Below are 20,381 nucleotides of genomic sequence, written 5' to 3'. Positions count from 1 at the left end.
ATGGAGAATTAAAGATGTGAGTACTTCATATCTACTCTTACAAGAACCATGAGCCAGCAGTTACTTTCTAAAAGATACCTGTTCCTGTCTCAGAGGGCACAATCCAAAGGAAGATAGCTGAGAAAGCCAAAGGACCAACGTGATCAGAATGATGTCACTAGTCAGTGTCCTTCCAAAAGAGATGCATGCTGCCTGGGTCATCCTTCTCCTATTGCTCTTCACAATGGCATCAGTAGATTGTCATTTGAAGTTGCAAAATGGGCAACACAAGAACATAAGAGCATGTATTTTTACCATTCCATGCCCAGGATATCAGAGATGACCTCTCAAAGACAAATGTTGACACAGTGATTACATGCTCAGTGCTTCTGACAGAAGCATGTACCCAATAGTCTAAGAAGCACAGAAGATGGTGTAGCTTGACCTCTGAGACAAGTCTCAATCTTTGATGGATAAACAAATAACATTCCACTTTGGAGTGGTGACCATGTGAGAAACTGAAGTCTTTTCCTCCAATAGGAAAGACTCAGAATATCTCTGTTGTTTCAATCTTATATTATTGTTGACCATTTTTTTTACTACTTTTAAATATTCTTGTTCATATTCTATTTTAAGTTTATATAATTAGCAATTATATATAAAACCCCTGAATTCTGAGGCAGCATCATCAACTCTTGCCAAATATGTGCTTTCCCTGGAAGCCATATTCTATCACTGAGAAATATAAATATGTATATTTATATTTGATAGCATATATTATTGTTATGTATAAAATATACTATATAGATGGAATATACATACATATATGTATATATGCCATTTGTACATACCCCAGAGAAAACTATTATTTTCTTTTTTGTGTGTTGAAATAGGGTCATGCTATATAGTCCAGGCTAGTTTCAAATTCACTATCTAGCCTATCATGATCATGAACTTTCTGTAGCACAGATTGGCATTAAATTCATCCTGGCTCAGCATACTGAGTGCTACAGGATTACCAACCTGTACCACCAATCTTGAGTCAACTATCATTGCTCACATAAAAATGTTTCTAGGTAATTACTGTGAAATTTTTAGTAGGTCAAAAAATGGCAATGAGATAAAATGTGTTATGAAGATAAAAATTGCCAGTAAGTTTATAAACTTACTTTGTGCCTCTGAACTAAATCTTTGATTCCAATGGAGATTTGTAAAAACCAAGTATTCAAGCCATAGCATGTTTTTCTTCGATGGCAAAAAAAAAAAAAAATTAAAGGAGCATTTCAAAAGTTGCTTAATAATGAAAAGGAGAAACTAACAAGCTGTTAGTGAAAATAGCTCTAGTGTCTGCTCTTTTTTGTGTGTTTGGGGTCTTCTTAGATTCCTAATATCCTTGAGTTAGACAACCTGCTTGTTTTCAGCATTAACTTCTTTAAAAAATTTTTATCTTTAATCTTGTTTCTGGTTTTCCAAATTATGTTCCATTTCACCTTTAGTTTTCCCAAAGTAGTCTCCCTTGTGGTTATTGACCCTTATTTTTTCCATCTGTTCTAGACTTTGTTTCTGAAATTATTTTTCTTTATCTCTTATTCTTTCTCTACTCCAACCCTTTCTGTGTTTTTACTGTTTGAATTATATTGTTCTTTTCCATCTAGTACAGTATGATGTTTTAATGTAGTTTATCTTATCTTGAAATAGTAATGAATAGTTTTCATTTGTTTTCTAAGCAGGTCTTTCTGGTATGCTTTCATTTCTGTAAGACTGTTTCTCTGCTCTGGATTTTCCTCTTAAAGCATTTTGTCTGAGGGGAACTCTCAACATGTATTGCTTACTTTGTCAGGGAGGAGGTCTAGTGAATCTAGTCAGTTTCAGGGACTTCCTGAAGCTATTTTGAGTTGTTAACTTTCCTGTTTAAAGATACCTGGAGTATTCAGACCTGTAGCTGCTTGCCTTCTAAGTGTTCCAGGTTCTCAGTACGGTAGCTCATCTTCTAAGTAAGTGTTCCAGGATCTCTCTCCTGCTGCTGCTACCAGGACATTCTCTTTGCCTCATCTTTGTTGTCATTTTTTTCCTTTGTTTTGACTCATCTCCCAGCAGATTTTCCTGAATTTGGGGCTTTGTCCTAGAACCCAGCATGACCTGGTTAGTTGTAGAAGTTCTAAGCGGGCAGCCTTCTCTAAACACATCCTTTCCCTAGGAGCCACATTCTAGCACCATCCCAGCCTTCAGGATTTTCTGTGAGCCCCCTGTGCTTGTTCTCTATGGGGCCAGCAAAGGCCCCTGCACTGTCAGCTATTACCTGCAAGTGGATCCTGAAAGGGCCAGGCAAATATCATGACAGCCTGTCCTAATAACTCAATTAAGAACTAGGCCTCAGTCCCTGCTTCTTGGAATTGAGCAGGCAGTTTCTGAGGAAGCCACCAACAAAGGACACTCAATCTCCAACACCCCCAACGGCAAGGATGAGGAAGCCTGGTACTGTACATATTACCTTGAGCCACAGCAGTTCAAGGTGTTAACCAAATAAAGACAAAGTCTGGGACTTTTTCAGACCTGCCCCCAAATGGAAAAACTGCAGCTTTGACCAACCCTTGACTATCCATAGCCAATTAGAACATAGTAATATGATTGCCACTTGCTTAAGTCAATCATATCTAAGATGACCTAACTGCCCTAGGAACTCCCCTTGGCTGTGCTTAAAAGGAGCCCACAAGCTTCTCTAGGGGTTATTGTCAACTTGCCTTTGTGTAGGATGGTCAACCACAGCATGCTGGAATGATAAACGCTCTTGTTGATTGCATATGTGAATGGTGGTCACTTGTGGGACTTCTCCAGGACCCCAACAGATACTTTCTCTCCTTCTCAGTGCCCAAGCCTTGACTAGTTGAAATTCCTTTGTTTCTGAGCCTGTCATGTGCTCCTTACTCTCATCTGTTCTTCTCCCACAGAACTGACATCATGCTGGCCTCATGAATACAAGTGCTTTCTTCCAACAATCATGCAATTCCCACTTGTGTCCTGCAGTTCTTGGGGATATTTTGACACCTATTTTTATCATGAACTTGTCTATGAATTGTTAAATCTGCAAACCAATTAGAAATTACTACATTTATTTATTCATTGGGAGTGCCAATACATGTTGAAGTCAGAAGACAATCTATACAAATAGGTTCTCTTCTTCTCCTATGTGAGTCACAGGGACCAAACTCAGATTTGGCCAGACTTGGGACTTTTATCCACCCAGCCAACTCAACAGCCCCAGACCAATGCTTTTAATGTAAGGGTTGTGAGATCATTCTCATCTTCCCAGAGTCCTCCAGTTAAATAACTGTATTTTGAGAAATTCATAAAAAGGAGCTTTGAACCCAAGGCTGCTACTTAACCAGGCACATCATTAACTTTGCCTAACTCTTGGTTTATGGCCAGTTGCTCTTCCTCCTGGGTTCAGAACTCCACCCCACCCCACCCCCCACCCCCCGCCCATAGTAGTGTCTTGATGTTCGTCTTGTACCTTTAAAGCAAACTCTTAGCAAACTAAGCTACCCGATTGGGTGATCCAGGTGATGTCAATCATTATTTGGGTCACTTGATTACAAAATTGCATCCATTTTGAGAGATCTCCTTCAACCTCATTTTCTCCCCCATAAATTCTGTGATGTTTGGTATATAGCTTAACAGAATATGGGGCTTTTTTTGGAAAGCATATCTTATGACAGAAGTAGCCACACATTTTCACATATGGCACATGAGAAAAAGCATTTGGAAATCATTAAATCATCGTGTTTCAAGTCTAAGAATGAATAAAACAAATGATCTGTTAAATCAGGAAAAACTTGTGTTGTGGTAGAGGAGTTAATCAGGGCAAGGTGAGCAATGCTGGCACAATTGTGCTATCTAAACTACTGATTAGCATTGCTAAAAATTGTAAAATCACCATGGTGAGAGGAAAAGATGGATGCAGGATGCTGGAGAAGTCAGCCATTACTGTTGAAAAATCTAAGCTATGGTAGCATAAGCATATTGCATATGGACAGAATTTGGAGATGAATATTAGAAAAATACTGCTAGTATTTCAAGTTCAAAGGACTGAAAAAATAGAATATGGGTTTACTATATTATTATTATTATTATTTACTTCTTCTTCTTCTTCTTCTTCTTCTTCTTCTTCTTCTTATTATTATTATTATTATTATTATTATTATTATTATCTCTTTCATGCTACTTGACCTTGAAAATATGTTCATGGATTACTTCATGAGTACTCATGAAAACATTTTTAAAGCAATATTGACTTTTCAAGGCCAATTTGTTTTTAACAGAGGACATAATTTAAGGCCAACAGGGTCCTGTTTTCCCTTCTGATGTGGCCTTACAGGTTGCTCAATTTCTGCTGGGCAACAGCCCTGGCTGCTTCTGCCACAACTATTGAAATAACTTTTGCCAATTTTATAGATAAAGTCTTACTTGCTTACAATTTTGATTACTCATAAGATTGTACAATAAAAAATGTCCATGAAATATTTACATATAGTAACCTATGTCCTTAACCCACTTGTTTATTGGGGACATTGATGAGTTTCTCCTTTGCTTCATAAGGATTTTTTTTTATGGTTAGGGAGATTTAACATTTTATTATGTTTATGATTTTTTTTGTTTTTGTCTTTTTGCTCTTTAAGAATCAATTTAACTAGATTTTGCTTAACTTTTCATACATTAGACTCAAAAATTTTATACTCCCTATATATTTCTCTGGTCTCCCTTGGGCCTACTCTAGGCAATGCTATTTTAATTTACTAGATTTTTTAAATACAGCACTAGGAGTAGAACTCAGGACGTGAATGTGCTATACCAGTAAGTGCTCAACCATTGAGCTATACAACCAGGTTGTGGATTTAACTTTCTTAATTCAACTGGTAAGTTAAAGTAAGTGATAGAATTTCTCCCGAAGACAAATTTTCAGTCACATCTTGCAACCCAGAACAAACCCAGGTGTCTTTCACCTAAAGCTTTTGTTTTGTGTATACCAAATGTGGTGCTTTACTGCTTGGCCAGGGGATACCTCTGACTATGTTGATGTCCTTGGAGGAGGGCTCAGGTAGCCTCTGTTCCACTCTGGGGAGAGGGTTCACCTTTGTTCTGATGAGTTCCAAAACAGGAACAGTTATTGGCTATTCCCAAGTACTCTATAACCAGCAGCCTCTCAACATGTCTCTGCCAGACACAAATTCTAATATTTAAAGTACATCAGCTATTAATGTTCTGTCATGAGTCTTAGGAGGGTGTGGTTTCTACTGGTTTTTCTTTTTTCTTTTTTTTTTCTTCCCCCATAGTAGTATTTTTGTTCTTGCTTGACATTGGAATCACCTGAGAGATTTTGGAACACTAGTAACATCTGTACCCTCTCTAGATGATTTCACTCTCTTGCTAACTTAAGCCTGGACATCAGTACTTTGAAATAATGTCCTCAGTTAATTTTGAACATCCAGTTCTGAAATTCAATGACTTAAATCAAAAAATTTTGATTTGGTGGATTTCTTGCCTGGCTTGCACAAGACCCTGGGTTCAATTCCTATCATTGAGAAATAAATTTAAAAAGAAAAATTTAAATTTGTCATAATTATCTAGTGCCATAAGTAAAAGGAACATGGGTGACTGCTTGGTGGGGGTTATGCTAAGGGTGTGTTTGATATCTGGAACTGTTTGCTCCCCTCTTAGTGTTGGGGTAGCCATTACAAAACTTCAGGTCATTTATAAAGAGTGTTATTTATCACTCCCAGGTCTGGAAACAGGGAAGACTAACATCAAGGCAATGGCAGATTTGGAATTTGGTGATGCCTATTTCTTATAGATGATGCTTTTAAAAATAACTTAATATAGCGGGCGATAACTCTTTCTAAAGGCACCAGTCCACTCATGAGAAAAATACCCATGACCAAATCACTTCCTGAAAGACCCACTTTTTAATACTGTAATGTTGGTATTAGGGTCTGTGGTGGTTTAAATGAGAAACACCCTCTGCCCCAATAGGGTCAGTATTTGAACACTTGGTCCTAGTTGGTGATGCTATTTGGGGACATTTAGGAGGTGTGGTCTTACTGAAGAAAGTACATCACTGGGATACAGATTTGAGAACTTGACGCCTCTGCCCGGCTTCCTGATGAAGATATAAGCCTCCTGTTCCTGTCCCCAAGCCTGCAGCTCCCTGTCACTTATCAGCCATGGTGCAGTCTTACCCCTCTGGAATTGTAAGCCACAGTAATTCCTTCCTATATAAGTTGCTTTCGTTATGCTACTCCATCACAGCAACATAAAAGTCACTAATACAGGTTCCAACATACAAATTTGAGAAGGACACCAATGTTCTGATCTAGTACTTCTCCGACGTGATCATTTGGGAAGTGGTTTGTAGAAAGGCCAGAGGGCTGGCGGGGCTGGGACAGTATAAGGTCACCCTACAAGGCTTCTTTAATTCCCAGAGTCAATACTAGCCCCAATCCTTTCCTTAGCTATGTGACCTGAAGCAAACGCTTCCGCTGCCAAGTTCCTCGATTGTCTGTGTTGAGCAAGAGAAGCTGTAACATAAAGGACTGTGTGGAGTCTTTGCTAGTTTTGGAGTTTCAGATCCACAGAGCTACCTGGATTCCAGAAGGCTGAGATCTCCCAGAGGCCCTCTGCCACTCTGGGCAGCTCCTGGAGTCCACTAGCAAATGCTGCCTCCTCGTTGTTTCCTGGAGCTTCATCCTCAGTTCACACTGTGGGCGTGACTGGACTAAGAGGAGCTTCCCCGCTTCAGTTTCAAGGTAGCACAGTGGCTTCCTTCTTCTTTCTCGGACCCTTAGCCTCATCTCTTTCTGAAGTTCTATCCTCAACTACTGGAAGAAAGCACAGGCTGGAGATTCAGCTTCCTGCTCTTCTGGCTGACATCCACAGGCTCAGTTAAACAGCAGCGTGGCAGGACAGCTAAGAGAGTATAAGCTACTCCCTCCATACCTGCTCCCCTGGCTGTTGAAGGAATCAAGGGCAAACCCCACTGTCTAGGATCGGGAAGAAAGGAGATGGCAATCAGGAGCCTCTCTGTGTATAAAATCTTGCGTGGTCAGCACTGTGGGCTCCTCCCCATTGTCTCTCTGAAGGCCCCGGGGGAAATAGCGGTATAGCCTTGTAGCCCAGATGTGTTGAAAAGTTGAGTCAAATATGGTGAAGACAGAGCTGATTTATCACTTCTTCCTTCCTCTCCACAGCTCCACTTCCTCTCCATGACTAATGAGGGGGAGCTGCTAAAATACTGAAAAAGAAACCCCTGCCCTCTGGGTTTCCGGTCACATCGCCTATCATTTCTCAAACCTTTCTACTTTCTGCAAAGCGTTTTTTGCATCTGGCTTCTCCGACCCACCGCTCCTCTGAGAAAGCTCTGACCAAATGCAGATCGCCATCCATCCAGAGCCCCTCACTGTCTCCGTGCATCTGTCTGCCCATCCACTCAGAAGACAACTATGTCGCTTATCATGTGTTTCTAACCAAATAAAAAGATTGCACAAATGAACGGGGCATGGTATAATATTTCAATGCACGCACCCACAGTGTAACGTTTAAACCAGGGTAAACACATTTCTTTGCTCTAACATTTATCATCTCTTTGTGGTAAAAACTCAAAAATTTTTAAGCTTTGTGAAACACTCAGTTCAGTGATGCTGTGTCGCCCTACTATGCACTAGCACACCAGAATCTCACTCCTGTCTATCTTTACACCCACTGACTAGACGTTGCTCACCCAAGCCATGCCTTAGCCTCTGCTAATCAACAGTCTACTCAAAAGTTCCATGGGAGTTGCCAACTATTTTGTGGCAGACTTTGCTGAGTGTTGAGGGGAAACCAACCCTGACATGAAAAGACTCTATGCCATCATTCATTGTAGCTTACAGCCTAGTTTGGGAAAACAAATGATTATAAGACAGTGTGGCTTGCTTTGTACTAAACACAACAGTAAAAGGAATATAAAAGTACAAGGGGCTCATGGGAATCTAGGGTTTAACTTTCTTTCCTGTTTGTGCTGTGGTGGGAATCGAACCCCGAGCCTTGTGCATAGTAAGCAAGCACTCTGCCACTGAGATACATTCCCCACTTCTTGAGAATCAAGAATTGGAAGAAATGAAGAGAGTTTGCTGTAGCAGGAATCTTAAAAGTTCTTATTAGTAAAAACAAACCTGAAGTCAGGTTTTGGGGTGACCAATACCTGATCAGAGAAGCAGAACTAGTCACAGCTACCTCACCTTGCCAATTCCTTCACTGATCCTGTTTCCGCAGACTGGAAGCCTCTGAGTCCTCATCTGAATGGCTCTCAGCTGAACTGTGCTGCTCAAAGCCTAAAAGCTTAACCAGCCAAATACTTCTAGTTTCTGGTCTTCACACCTTAAATACTTTTCTGCTTTCTGCCCTCACTTCCTGCGATTAAAGGCTCACTTCTTGGGATTAAAGGTGTGAGTCACCGTGCCTGGCTATTTCCAGTGTGGCCTTGAACTCACAGAGATCCATGCCTCCAGAAGGCTAGGATTAAAGGTGTGAGTGCCACCATTTTCTAGCCTCTGTATCTAGTGGCTGTTCTGTTCTCTGACCCCAGATAAGTTTATTAGGGTGCACAATATTTTGGGGAACATAGTACCACCACAGTTTGCTAATCAGAGTAAGAAAAACAAAACAAACAAACAAACAAACAAAAACCCAGGGCCTAAAGACAAGGGTAAGAGAGTTGAGAATGGTCCATCCAAGGGTCAACTGAAGAACTAGGTTGAGACGAGAAGAGACACAGGGAGAAAATGAATCACAGAGATTTATTGGAGGTGGAATTTGTATTTTAATTCTGTAGGAGCAAGAAAGGCAAAAGGGCTGTTTAAGAAGGCAAGCAGCATCGTCCCCTTTGTTCTACAGAAGGGATTATCCAGGAGGGGCCAAGAGCCAACCAGAGGGCACAGAAAACGGCGGAAGTTAGGTACCAAAGGAAGCCGCAGACCGACCGCTAAAATCCACTAGCTGGACTTCCTGCTTCCAGCCCTTAGGCCTTGAGCTAGTGTGTCTTACTGTGATCCTTCTGTTTGCTCTGAGTGCCTCTTCATTTCTCTTAGCAACCAGGGTATTTTGTACCATGAAATCAAGAATTCATTCTCCCCAAGCATGGAAGAATGCAGTGACTGCAGTATACGGTCAGTGAAAACAATACCCAGATGTTTCCGTGTCTCTAGCCCCAGAACACATCCATCCCAGTGTCTTGGAGGAAGGAGAGGGCTGAAGAAAACGATGAGCTGGATTGACTTGAGGCAATTTGAAGGTCATGTTAATTTCTTCCAGCTGCCATGACAAATGACCGCAAATGGGAGTGCTTAGGACAATGGGAATGTATTCTCCCAGATCTGGAGGCCAGAAGTCTGAAGTCGAGATGCTAGAAGAACCACGAGCCTCTGAAAGGTCCACTGCAGAGTCCTCCCTTCCTGCTTCCTAACTAACTTCTGAGATTGCTGGCAATCTGTGGCCAGCTGTGGCTTGCAGCTGTCTCCAGTCTCGCTCTCTGTCATTACCTAAGCACTTTCTCTGTATCTCTGAGCCCCAATTTACCCTTCTGTATAAAGTATATCTGTCATTGGATTAGGACCCACCCTAAATCATGATGGCCAACAAAATTGATGACATCTGCAAAAAATCCTATTTCCAAATTAACTCACATCCAGAGGTATCTTATTGAGGATAAGGTATGTTTTGGGGAAGACAGTTCATCCCTCAAGGAAGGGTGTGGGCTTTTTGCTATTGTTTTTCTACCAGTTCAAATCTCTTCTCGGGGGGACTCACTCCACATGGAGCAGCCTGGACCAGTGCCCACTCAAGAACTTTAAGTAGCTGCAGATCTCTTTTCTAGAAACTGTATCCATCTATTCTCCCAGAGTTTGATGACCTAGGACATGACTGACACTGTCCTAGGGTCTGATGTGGAAAGATAAGAAAGCCACTCCAGACTCATCTCTGAACAAATCCAGGATTTATGCTTTCAATTTTCCAACAGCAAAGTAAACTTTTCTGGATAATTTAATGTAGTTTAAGAGTCAAAAATCAATCTTTTTGTTGTTGTTGTTGTTTTTGTCCAAAAGTGAAATGACTGTGTGTGACTGGGAAAATGTAATTACATAGAATCAGAATTTATTTATAAGGACTTCTGACAAGAGTGTGGAACCCTCCTTGAAGTTCCAGAGTCTGAGCACACCACGGAGATAGTGGAAGCCAACAAGGATGGGGGGGCCCTGAAGGAGGTGGACTATGTGCCTCTACTCTCCAAATCTCCAGTTATGGGTGCAGCTGGGATCCTGATTGTGCAGGGTTACCCAGAGTCCTCTTGGATTACCATGGAGACAACTGGAACCAGCAGTGATGCTCCTTTGGAGCTTCTCTGGAAACTTCCAGAAGATAGTAAGCATTCAGAGAGTGACACCAGAGCCACCCTGTCTTTGTGCTCACTTCTCTCTCTGGAGCCATCGAGTGTGACTCCTCACCCACTATCATGAGTCCTTAGATCAATGGTACATCTTTCTGTAGCTTTCCAACTCCATGACACATAATATATCACAGCTGAGGGAGGATTCTCCAGGGTCATGCTTCCTAATGATAAATTCCAAGCACTAGCCTAATGTAAAGCTTACAATAAAAAATCCTGCCCAGTCTCTCAGCTGTTACCCCATCCTATTAGGATTTTGTTACACTATAACCTGCAGGTAAAGTTCAACATTCATTAAGTGAAATAAGTAGCTGTTGTGGAATGTTCCTTTACATTGTGTGAAAATGTGTCACTGTGATTGGTTTAATAAAAAGCTAAATGGCCAATAGCTAGGCCGGAGGTATAGGCGGGACTTCTGGACAGAGAGAGCTCTGGGAAGAAGAAAGGCAGAGTCATCAATGGACACAGAGGGAAGAGACATGCAAGAGGAGAAGTAAAAGCCAGCCCTGGTGGCAGCTTCTGTGGCTGCAAATTCAGCAGTGAGTGGCTGGCTACCTTGTGATCTCATGCCACAAGTTGAATGCTGGATGAAGTGCTTATCTAATTATTCTTTATCAATAAATCTCGGGAGTCGGATATTGGGGTGAGAACCTCAATGATCAGAGAAGCGTCGGAGCAGTGACCAGTGACCTCCTCTATCTCTCATTCCTCCATCCAAAGGGTCAAGACCCTCTCTAAGCCCCGCCCTACTACTTCCTGTGTCTCTCTATCTGTCCTCAGTTCTCCAAAACCTCTATGGTTAATTTTGGTCAGCTAGTAGCTAGATCGGCCCTCTGATTCAAAGCAAACTTTATTGGTAGTCATGGGAGCGACAGAATGCTATCAAAATATCACATAAGTAGTCACCATCTCTGGCTGTTGCCTAGTGTACTGAAGGCTGATGGTTTCTACTCATACTGCAAATGGGCTGTTCCATACCCTTTAATAATTACTGACATGACATGGAAAGCATAAGGCATTCATGAAAATGGCTATATTTATTCCCCAAGCCATCAAAAGCGAATTCATGTTATTTTGTATTAATATATTTACATTAATTTGCATGCCATTTAAAAAAATTAATTCCAAGACTTGAAAGTGAATTCAGGAAACCCATGGCGTTTATGTTCAGGACTCATGGAAGGGTAACTTAATGCAAGTGGCCATCATGCACACTTCACCAAAATCCTATGGAAGGGAGTCAAGACATGTGTGTAGAGTTTGGCCATCTCTCTGGGAGATGTTTTATTCCATTTACCCTGAGTTACTGGTGTGTGAGAAGTGGGAATACATGTGAAATATCCAGTTTCATCATTCAAGCCCAGACCTCAGCTATCCCATAGGTCTGACTGAAACCCTTGCCTCTGTGAGCCTCTGATGCCCAGGATGGGCAAGCATGACTACCCTGTTGCTGTGATTCATCTATAAAAGGTTAGCGTTTCCTACCTCCATCAGCTCTCTGTAAGTCTAGCCTAGTCCAGACTTTGCTATCACTGACCTTTCCATAGCATATATCACTGTGACAATTAGGATTTCTTTTTTTTTTTTTTTTTTTTTTTTTTTGGTTTTTCGAGACAAGGTTTCTCTGTGTAGCTTTGCGCCTTTCCTGGAACTCACTTGGTAGCCCAGGCTGGCCTCGAACTCACAGAGATCCGCCTGGCTCTGCCTCCCGAGTGCTGGGTTTAAAGGCGTGCGCCACCACCGCCCGGCGACAATTAGGATTTCAATGTGAAGTCTCCCGCAGAGTCACGGGTTTAAACACTTGGCTCACAGCAGGTGGAGCTCTTTGAAGACATCCCAAAACCTTTGGGAATGTTGCCTAGTCGGCAGAAGTGAGTCACTGTGGGGCAAGCCTTTGAGGGACATAGCCAAGCCTGGCTGCTGGTGCTGTTCTCTGCTGCCTACCGTTGGATGACCAGCTGCCTTACCACACAGCCAACACTGAACAGAGGCCCTCCCCACCCATGAGCATGCCTTCCATGCCAAGGTGCCTTCATTTATTCCTGGAAGATAATTTGTCACAATGATGAAGAAAATAACTCATACAGTGACGGAAGCTACTTCTTGACCTTGTACCAGGTAGGAATATGTACTGTGGCCACATTTTTATGATTAAAGATGTTCCACTTTCCATTTATAGGAATGTGATACAGTTCTAAATCATCTGACTTCTCTTCTTGGCACCCATGCACCACCCCCATGCTTAGAAATGACTTATGCTATTGGTGAATTTGAGACTCCCCTTCATCTCCACAAGACCTGTGTATACTAAGCTCTGCTCCTCTATGAGCCTTTGTTGGCAACTGTGTGTGATTAAATGGAATGCATTAAAAGCTATATTCTCCATTATCTATCAGGCTTATTGGAAGAAACATGGTTTTTCTCCCTGAATCTGCTGAACCCTGTGTCTATTTCAATGAATTCCATGCCTGTGTCTATTTCAGGGTGGAGATGGCAATGATTTGATTAGGGTGCCTTGAACCCTGAAATTCTAAACACTGAGAGAAAAAGAAAATGAGAGAGATTTCTGTTCCCAAGGAAACTATAATCTGTTGTGATAGAAAAGGAAAATGTATTGTTGACAAATTTATTGTGTAAATGAATATGAGGAAATAGAAATAAAGATAGTTGTGAGGTGTAACACTTTTCGTTACTAAAGGGGAAAAGTGAAGAAATATAGAGTGGGGCTGTATGAAGATGTGGGAGATTAGATTCAAATAGAGTCTGAGGCTTTATAAAGTATGGTAAGGGTGAGTTGGAGGGGCAGATTAAAGTGAGTGGAAAGTGCAATAAAAAGCAAGTGAATTTCATATCTACTCACTGATACAGCAGTGATAAACACAGATAAACCACACTAAAAGTGTTGACTTAAGACAGTGGGAAGCCATTGAGGAGTAAGAGCAGGGCAATGGCCTGGTCTCAATTGCATGTTAGAAAGCCTCTTGACAGAAGAGAGGTGTGGGAGCTGGGGCCTTAAAGGTCCTTGGGAAATGGAAAAGAGGCCATTGCACATTGGTGAAGGAAAGCCTCTGGGAGTGTTAGAGACAAGAGACATGTAGGGCTTACTGATTTTTTTTTTTTTATGAAACTGTAAGTGTACTCTGGGAAGTATTGGGTACATTTGAATGGTACAATTGGATAGAGATGGATTTTCGACTCATTCTAGATTGTGACTGAGATGGCGCCTCCCATCCTAAGACAGCTAGAAGATGGTGTCAACTCTTTTGACTTGTTTGTCCCAACTTTCTTCCAATGGATGTGCCTGATTTCAAGATCATCCAATGCTCACTTTCTACAGAAGGTATCTCTCCTCAAGTTTATGGGGAATTTATTTAATGGTTGTGTACTGTGTAGTTGGACATGTAGAAATAGAAAAAAAACAAACTTCTGGAGTTATTCGGATATTTAAAAAAGAATACATATTTTTGTTCAATAGAAAGAATCATTGTAACATTTCTCTAAAAAAGTAGATCTGCTTTGCAGTAAAGAAATGGAGAAGTGGGTATCCAAACAGAGAATGAGGTTATGCTCCTTTCTCACCATCATATATATATATATATATATATATATATATATATATATATATATATGAACTAAAGATAAATTTTAGACCTGAACGTCATAGTTAAAACTAAACACTCACAGAAGAATTTAAAGAGGAAATCTTCATGGTCTTAGATTGAGCAAAGCCTTCTTAGGTATGACACACACAAAAAGCACAGCTGACTAAAGCTGAATTTCATCAAAAGCTAAAAACATGTGTGCTGCAAGGGATGCCATCAAGACTGTGTGAGCCCCAGAATAGAAGAACAAGGGCTTATAAACAATATCTGATATGAAATTAGTATGCAGAATATATCAGTTATGCTTGCTGCTCAATACAGAAAAAGATAATTCAATGGAAAAAATGAGCACAAGATTTGAGTAGACATTTTTCTAATGGGCACATAAAAATATGATGTTGCATCATTTGGGAAGCACAAATATAAGCACAATGAGATGGCTCACTCATTAAGATGTCTATAATCTTAAAAGACTGGTAATTACAAGTGCCAGCCAGGGTGCAGAGAAAGTCATAGATTATTGGTGGGAATGTGAAATAAAGAAGTCAATTCAGAAAACTATGTGGCAGTTCCTCAGAAGTTTAACATAAAGTTGCCATATAACATTAGGTATATTCATGGGGTAATGAAATATATGAACACCAAACATGTATATGAATATTCAAAACAGTGTTGTTTGTATCTAAACAGGGAGGAAAAATAACATGCTGGTCAATGGATACATAAATAAATAAAATAGTACTTATCCACACAATGGGATGTTATTTATGAATGATAAAGTATGGATTCAGTCCATAATCTTTAAAACATTATGTTTAGTGAAAGAAGCTATCCACAAAAGTCTGTTTATAAAACATCCCAAAGTAACGAAGCTGTTGACGCAATGCTTTAGTGTTTGACAATATGTTGGTATCTTTGTGTCAACTGAAGATAGAGTCATTTTGAAGGGGATCCCTTTCAAAATGACTCTATCTTCAGTAAATTCCTCAGTAAGACTGGCCTATAGGCAAGTTCCTTGGGCATTTTCGTGATTAATGAGTTATGTGGGAGGGCTCAGCCCATTGTGATGTAGTCACCCCTGGGCAAGTGGTTCTGAGACGTGTAAGAAAGCAGGGTGAGCAAGCCAGTAAGCAGCATCCCCTTCCTGATCCCCTTCCTGCTCTGCTTCCCCCAGTGATGGACTATTAGTTGAAAGTATAAAATTAAATAAACTTTCTCCTCCTCAAGTTGCTTTTGCTCAAGGTGTTTTATCACAACGATAGAAACCTTAACCAAAACAGGAAGAGGGAAAGGAATGGATGCTAATCACTAATGGGTGTGGAGCTGTGGTAACAAAACGAGTTGTTCTATGAAGCTAATTCATTGTGCACTTCAAACAGATGAGTGGTACAGTAAGTGAATTCAGACTCAATAAAGATACTATGTTTTTAAAAGTTAGGATTCTGTGGAAAGGAGAGGGCTCACAAGTCCCCACCCCTAGCTGAGGAGCAGTTGGCTTCTAGGGGAGGGAGAGTCAGTTTTTTTCCAAGATGTGACCCCTAGTGATAAGTGAACCATCCTCCAGTGGATGGTCCGCACTCATGAGTATGTGGGCGGCACAATTGTACTCGGCGGGTACAAAAGGAAATGAAAAAAGAGAGCATGAAGTTTGGAGAGGAGGGGGGGTGGGGGTGGATCTGGGAGGAGTTGAGCCAGAGTAGGAGGTGATTAGAATTAAAGTACATTGTATGATTATATGAAATACTCAAAAAATTAATAAAATATTACATTTTAAAAGAAAAATTAATATGCTGAATGCATTTTAAATTGAGTCCCCTACCCACATCCCTCCTTCTCTCCCTTCTCACCCTCCCTTTCCCCTTTCCTCCCTTCCTTCCTCCCTCCCTCCTTCCCTTCCTTCCTCTTTCCCTTCCTCCCTCCATTCCTTCCTCCCTCCCTTCCTTCTTCCTTCCCTTCCTCCCTCCATTTCTTCCCTCCCTTCCTCCCTTCTCCCTCCCTCCTTTCCTCCCTCCCCTCCCTCCCTCCTTCTCCTCCTTCCTTCCTCCCTCCCTCCTTCACTTCCTTCCTCTCTCCCATCTAAATTATGAACCTGTGATAGAATACATTTAGCCCATGAACTATGGTGTAATGACATTGTCAACTGGGAAACAAGGAGAGACAACAAGCCAAATGTGGAAAATTCGTTTAACTGGCACAACCACAGACAAGAGAGAAAGAGAGAGAGAATATCAGAAGTTTAAGTCTCCCTGTTGACATTTATTATTTTTCATTCAAAACATAAACATTTAAGGCACTGTACTAGGTGCTATTTTATGATTTCTAAGCAACACATATTCTCCTTAGTGTAAACTTGAGACCAAGTTTTAAATGTTTAATAACCAGTGGGCATTGATTATACCCTCCTTTTCTGTAGCAAAAATTTTATAGTAGCTGACTTTGGTCCATCACAAGTTGCTTTAAAAGGTAAAATACAAATCACACTTGGAAATCTCTTGACATTTACACAAACTCGAAACAGTTAGACAATTCCACAAAAGAGCTGTGCATCTTGAACAACGTCCAAGTTGGTTTGATAGCACCATTGGGATTCTTAGAACCATAAGGAAGGGCGTTCAGAAGCTGACTTTGCTATTGCTCTTTCCTCCACAAGTTTCTTCCTCCCCAAGAGTTTTCAGACCCCGCCTCCCACTTTGGTTTTGGAGGGATAGAAGCCTGACCCAAATGGGCTTGGTCAGTGGCCAATGTCAGCTGATGATCCCCGGAGAAACTGGCTAATTATGAAATAGCTCTCCGGGGATTCAGATATCCCAGGATTGAGTCAAAACCCACGTCTCCTTGGAGCAAGCCCAAACTTTCATTATTATGACTTACAAGTGTTGTCTGAGGCCCTATCCCTTTTACTCTGGAAGGGTTTGCAAGGTACTATCTATGGCTGAACTCAGATCTGATATGGATTTCCAAAAAGTGAAGAGAATTGGGCCTTTATAATTTAAGACTCTTCTAGGCTTGCAAGAATTCCCTGGACCTATTGTAGTTTATGGTTAGGTCTTTAGAACTTAATTAAATTGGATTCTGGAGATGAGGCACATGGGCAGAGAAAGTATCCCTTAGTCTCATCTTTAATTTAAAGAACATCCCTTTCATTTCTCTGTGGTAGGTCCACTCAGTTATCCCCCTCCTGGGGTTAGCAGTAAAGTCTCAGAAAACTTCAGGAGGAAGGATGCGTGTGCATATTCCCAGCACATCTTACTTTATAGAACACATCACATTTAGAGAAAATGAAGTGTACAACCATAGCACCATGAACATACTGTATCTCATCAGAGGCTAAGCAGGGTTAATAGTGGGTGGGAGATTTTTAACTGGGGAAAATAATTAGACTTTAAAGTAAAACTAAAAGGAAGGGAATTTCAGCCAACTAATTATGTCATCAGAATGAATGCGTTAGTTTTAGGCAAAAGATGTTTTTCCTCAATTTTATTATTGACCTCTACTCAAGATTCCTTTGGTATCTCATTCATTTATTCAACATTACTTATTGAGAAATTATACTTTATCAGACAGAGATCTGAACTTCTGTTATACAACTTAAAGGGTTCTTAAGGGTGAGTGGAGAGAACAGAACAGACCAAGAAAGAAAAATGCAATAGTGTGTGCAATCTTATTATCCCCTCTTGATTTTAATGATTCACTTTTAATTTCATCACTTGAATGTCTCTCAGAAATCCTTCTGAAGAGGAAGTCAAGCCAGCTTCCTGGAATTCAACAAAACACCATTCTTGAGGGGAAAAGAAAACTTTGAACAATGGATGTCTGTGTCCACAGCTCATAGCAGTGTTCTGAAAGTACTAATTTGCTTTCAACCACACAACAAAGGCTGATTCGCCTCCTTTCCAGTTGATTCCATGGCTTGTTGGAGCTTTAAAAAAAACGCATTACATAAATCCTTAGAAATCTTTTGTGAGGCTAAACTCGACATTTTTAAGCAGTGATCTTTTGCTCTCTTGACTCAAGGCACTGTGGCAAGCCCATCTTTACCAAACCCGGGTGCTGTGGAGAGCTGTTTTTGTCAAGGAAAGCACCAAACAAAAGCTTCCTCCTCCTGAGAGCGGATGTTTTATCTTTTCCCAACACAGTGTCACTGCTAGTGACTCATTTAGTGCCAACTCATTTCGAATGCAAAGCAACAAGATTCACAAGCTCCTCAACTTATGATGGGGTCACATCCCAATAAACCCGTCATAGACTGGAAATATTATTTAGTCAAAATGAATTTAATGCACCATCCTATAAAACCTCATAGTTTAGCAGCACACGATGCTCTAGGATATTATGTGTTTACACCCAGGGTCATGTGGCTGGTTGGGAGCTGTGGCTGGTTGCTGCTTCTGGCCAGCCTCGTGAGACAGTGTCACGTTGCATCATACTAAGCTGAGGAAATGTTCAAGTTCAAAATTCAGATTGCATTCTATTGAATGTGTCTTGCTTCCTCACCATAAAAAAAGTATAAAAAAACCTAAGTCTAACCATCATATATAGAGGTCTGTGTGTGTGTGTGTGTGTGTGTGTGTGTATGTATGTGCACGCATGTGCACATGCACATGCCTCTAATTGTTTAAAAATACAATCAACTCTTTTTATAGTCCTCTTCTGGACTCCTGAAATATAAAACTTGCATTTGATATATCATCATTCCTAGCAACGAGTTAAGATTTCTAATGTTCGTATTATTATTGCTGAGACATTTCTTCCTTTCTAAGCCTATACTGACAATATCAGGTATTTACCTGCCTTGCACCCTGACTCAAGAGCGAAAGAGTGGCAGTGTCTGGAGGAAGTAAGAGGTCATAGGCAGATGAATCAGGTAGGCAGATGATCAGTACACATCAATGTTCAGGGCCTGTGGTTCACGAGGCTTTAGACCTTGAGACATTGTGTAGTAAGCCTCATGGACCCTACAATGTAGCACTCAATGAAATTGAGAAGCTGTTTGTCTTCTCAGACTTTGAGAGAGGAAATCACGGCTTCCGTCAGTTCTGTGAGTTTAGTTGTTTTTGCTACTTTAATTGGTTGGTTGGTGATCTCTACTGGCCTATGTGCTTTCTGAGACCGTGTTCTTAAAAACGCCATGCACCGGGACAGAAACAGACAGCAGGTGTTGCTTTCCTGTGACTAGACCTCCTCTTTCCAGAACAGAAAAGGCAGTGCAGAATTATGGCTGCAGATCCCAAGTATGAGCCTTTAAATGTGAACAGGACACAGAGGGCCTGATTGACAGGGCAAGGCAGGATGAGAGGGACCCAGGATGACTCCAGGATATCCATTTGATGACTGGCTGTTACTGGGACAGACCACTGCTCACACTGTTCATCCTCAGTAAGGATGTGCTAAGGAGAAAACTTGTGTAGTGAAGTGAATGAAAAGAACAAAATGTCAAACTTTTAGGTAAAACAGAGTTTAAAAAGATTTTTTAAAAGAAGGGACTTTATGTATATAATCATCCAAGAATAATATGTTTACAACTTCAATGGCCTTGATTGTGTTAATAAAGCTATTATTTGTAAAGAAAATGAAAACTGTCCCATGTTGGAGGCAGGCCTTACTGCAACAGTGCTTTGGAATGAGCCATATGACCAATTATGCAAAGTATAAGAGAAGAATCAAGACCAGGGCACAGTGGTTCAGTGGGGGAGATGGAGCTGAGCTGGTCTGATCCTTCAGCATGCATACCACCCTGGACCAGGACCCATTGTTGGGCAGTGGGGTGATGCCTGATACGTTGCACATAATGTTGTAGACGTCCACCGATCTGATTGGAGCAGCTCTGAAGTTGGACTTGAAATCTAAAAGGCAAAAACGGACAAGCAGACAGTCAGGATTGGTCACTCAGAAAAGGAAGGTTGACTCGAAGACGGAGAAGTTCTGCTCAGGCTCTGGGAAAGTCAGCTCCATCAGTGCCTGTGGCTAAGTGATTTATGAATGAGGATTATAAATGTGGACAGCTATAGGTTGTGAAGGAACAAACCTGTTTCAGATTATTTGTTTACTATAAAGATGTGTCTCTGCCTAAGGAGCCTTCTGATTGGTTTAACAAAGAGCTACATAAATGACCAATAGCTAGGCAGGGAGGATAGGTGGGGTTTCTGGGGAGAGAGAGGAAGAGGAGGAGGAATTGAGGCACATAGGAGATGCTATTGAGATGCAGAACAAGTGGGATAGAGGTAAAAGTCACATGGTAGATTTAGATTAATAAAAGTATGGGTTAATTTAAAAGAGCTAGTGGGACAAGCCTAAGCTAAGGCTGAGCTTTCATAATTAATGATTTG

The 20,381-nt window shown here is 41.0% G+C and overlaps 1 protein-coding gene and 1 long non-coding RNA gene across 2 annotated transcripts in view; one reads left to right on the top strand and one right to left on the bottom strand.

Moving 5' to 3' along the window:
- Positions 1-12,259: 12,259 nt before the first annotated feature.
- Positions 12,260-18,501, top strand: LOC131894366 (uncharacterized). The gene is made up of 3 exons (XR_009374899.1): positions 12,260-12,571; positions 13,659-13,793; positions 17,778-18,501. It is a non-coding gene; the product is annotated as an uncharacterized LOC131894366 (long non-coding RNA).
- A 742-nt stretch (positions 18,502-19,243) lies between these two features.
- Positions 19,244-20,381, bottom strand: part of Enpp6 (ectonucleotide pyrophosphatase/phosphodiesterase 6) — a 96,029-nt gene continuing 94,891 nt past the window's right edge. Inside the window, exon 8 of the mRNA XM_059244919.1 lies at positions 19,244-19,898. Within this exon, the coding sequence (XP_059100902.1) occupies positions 19,693-19,898 (206 nt within the window). The 3' untranslated portion in view covers positions 19,244-19,692. The remainder of the gene's footprint in view (positions 19,899-20,381) is intronic.

Source organism: Peromyscus eremicus, chromosome 17, assembly GCF_949786415.1.
Source record: "Peromyscus eremicus chromosome 17, PerEre_H2_v1, whole genome shotgun sequence".
Classification (NCBI taxonomy): Eukaryota; Metazoa; Chordata; class Mammalia; order Rodentia; family Cricetidae; genus Peromyscus; species Peromyscus eremicus.
Note: the sequence above shows the minus strand (reverse complement) of the source record. Positions and strands in the feature narration are given on the sequence as shown.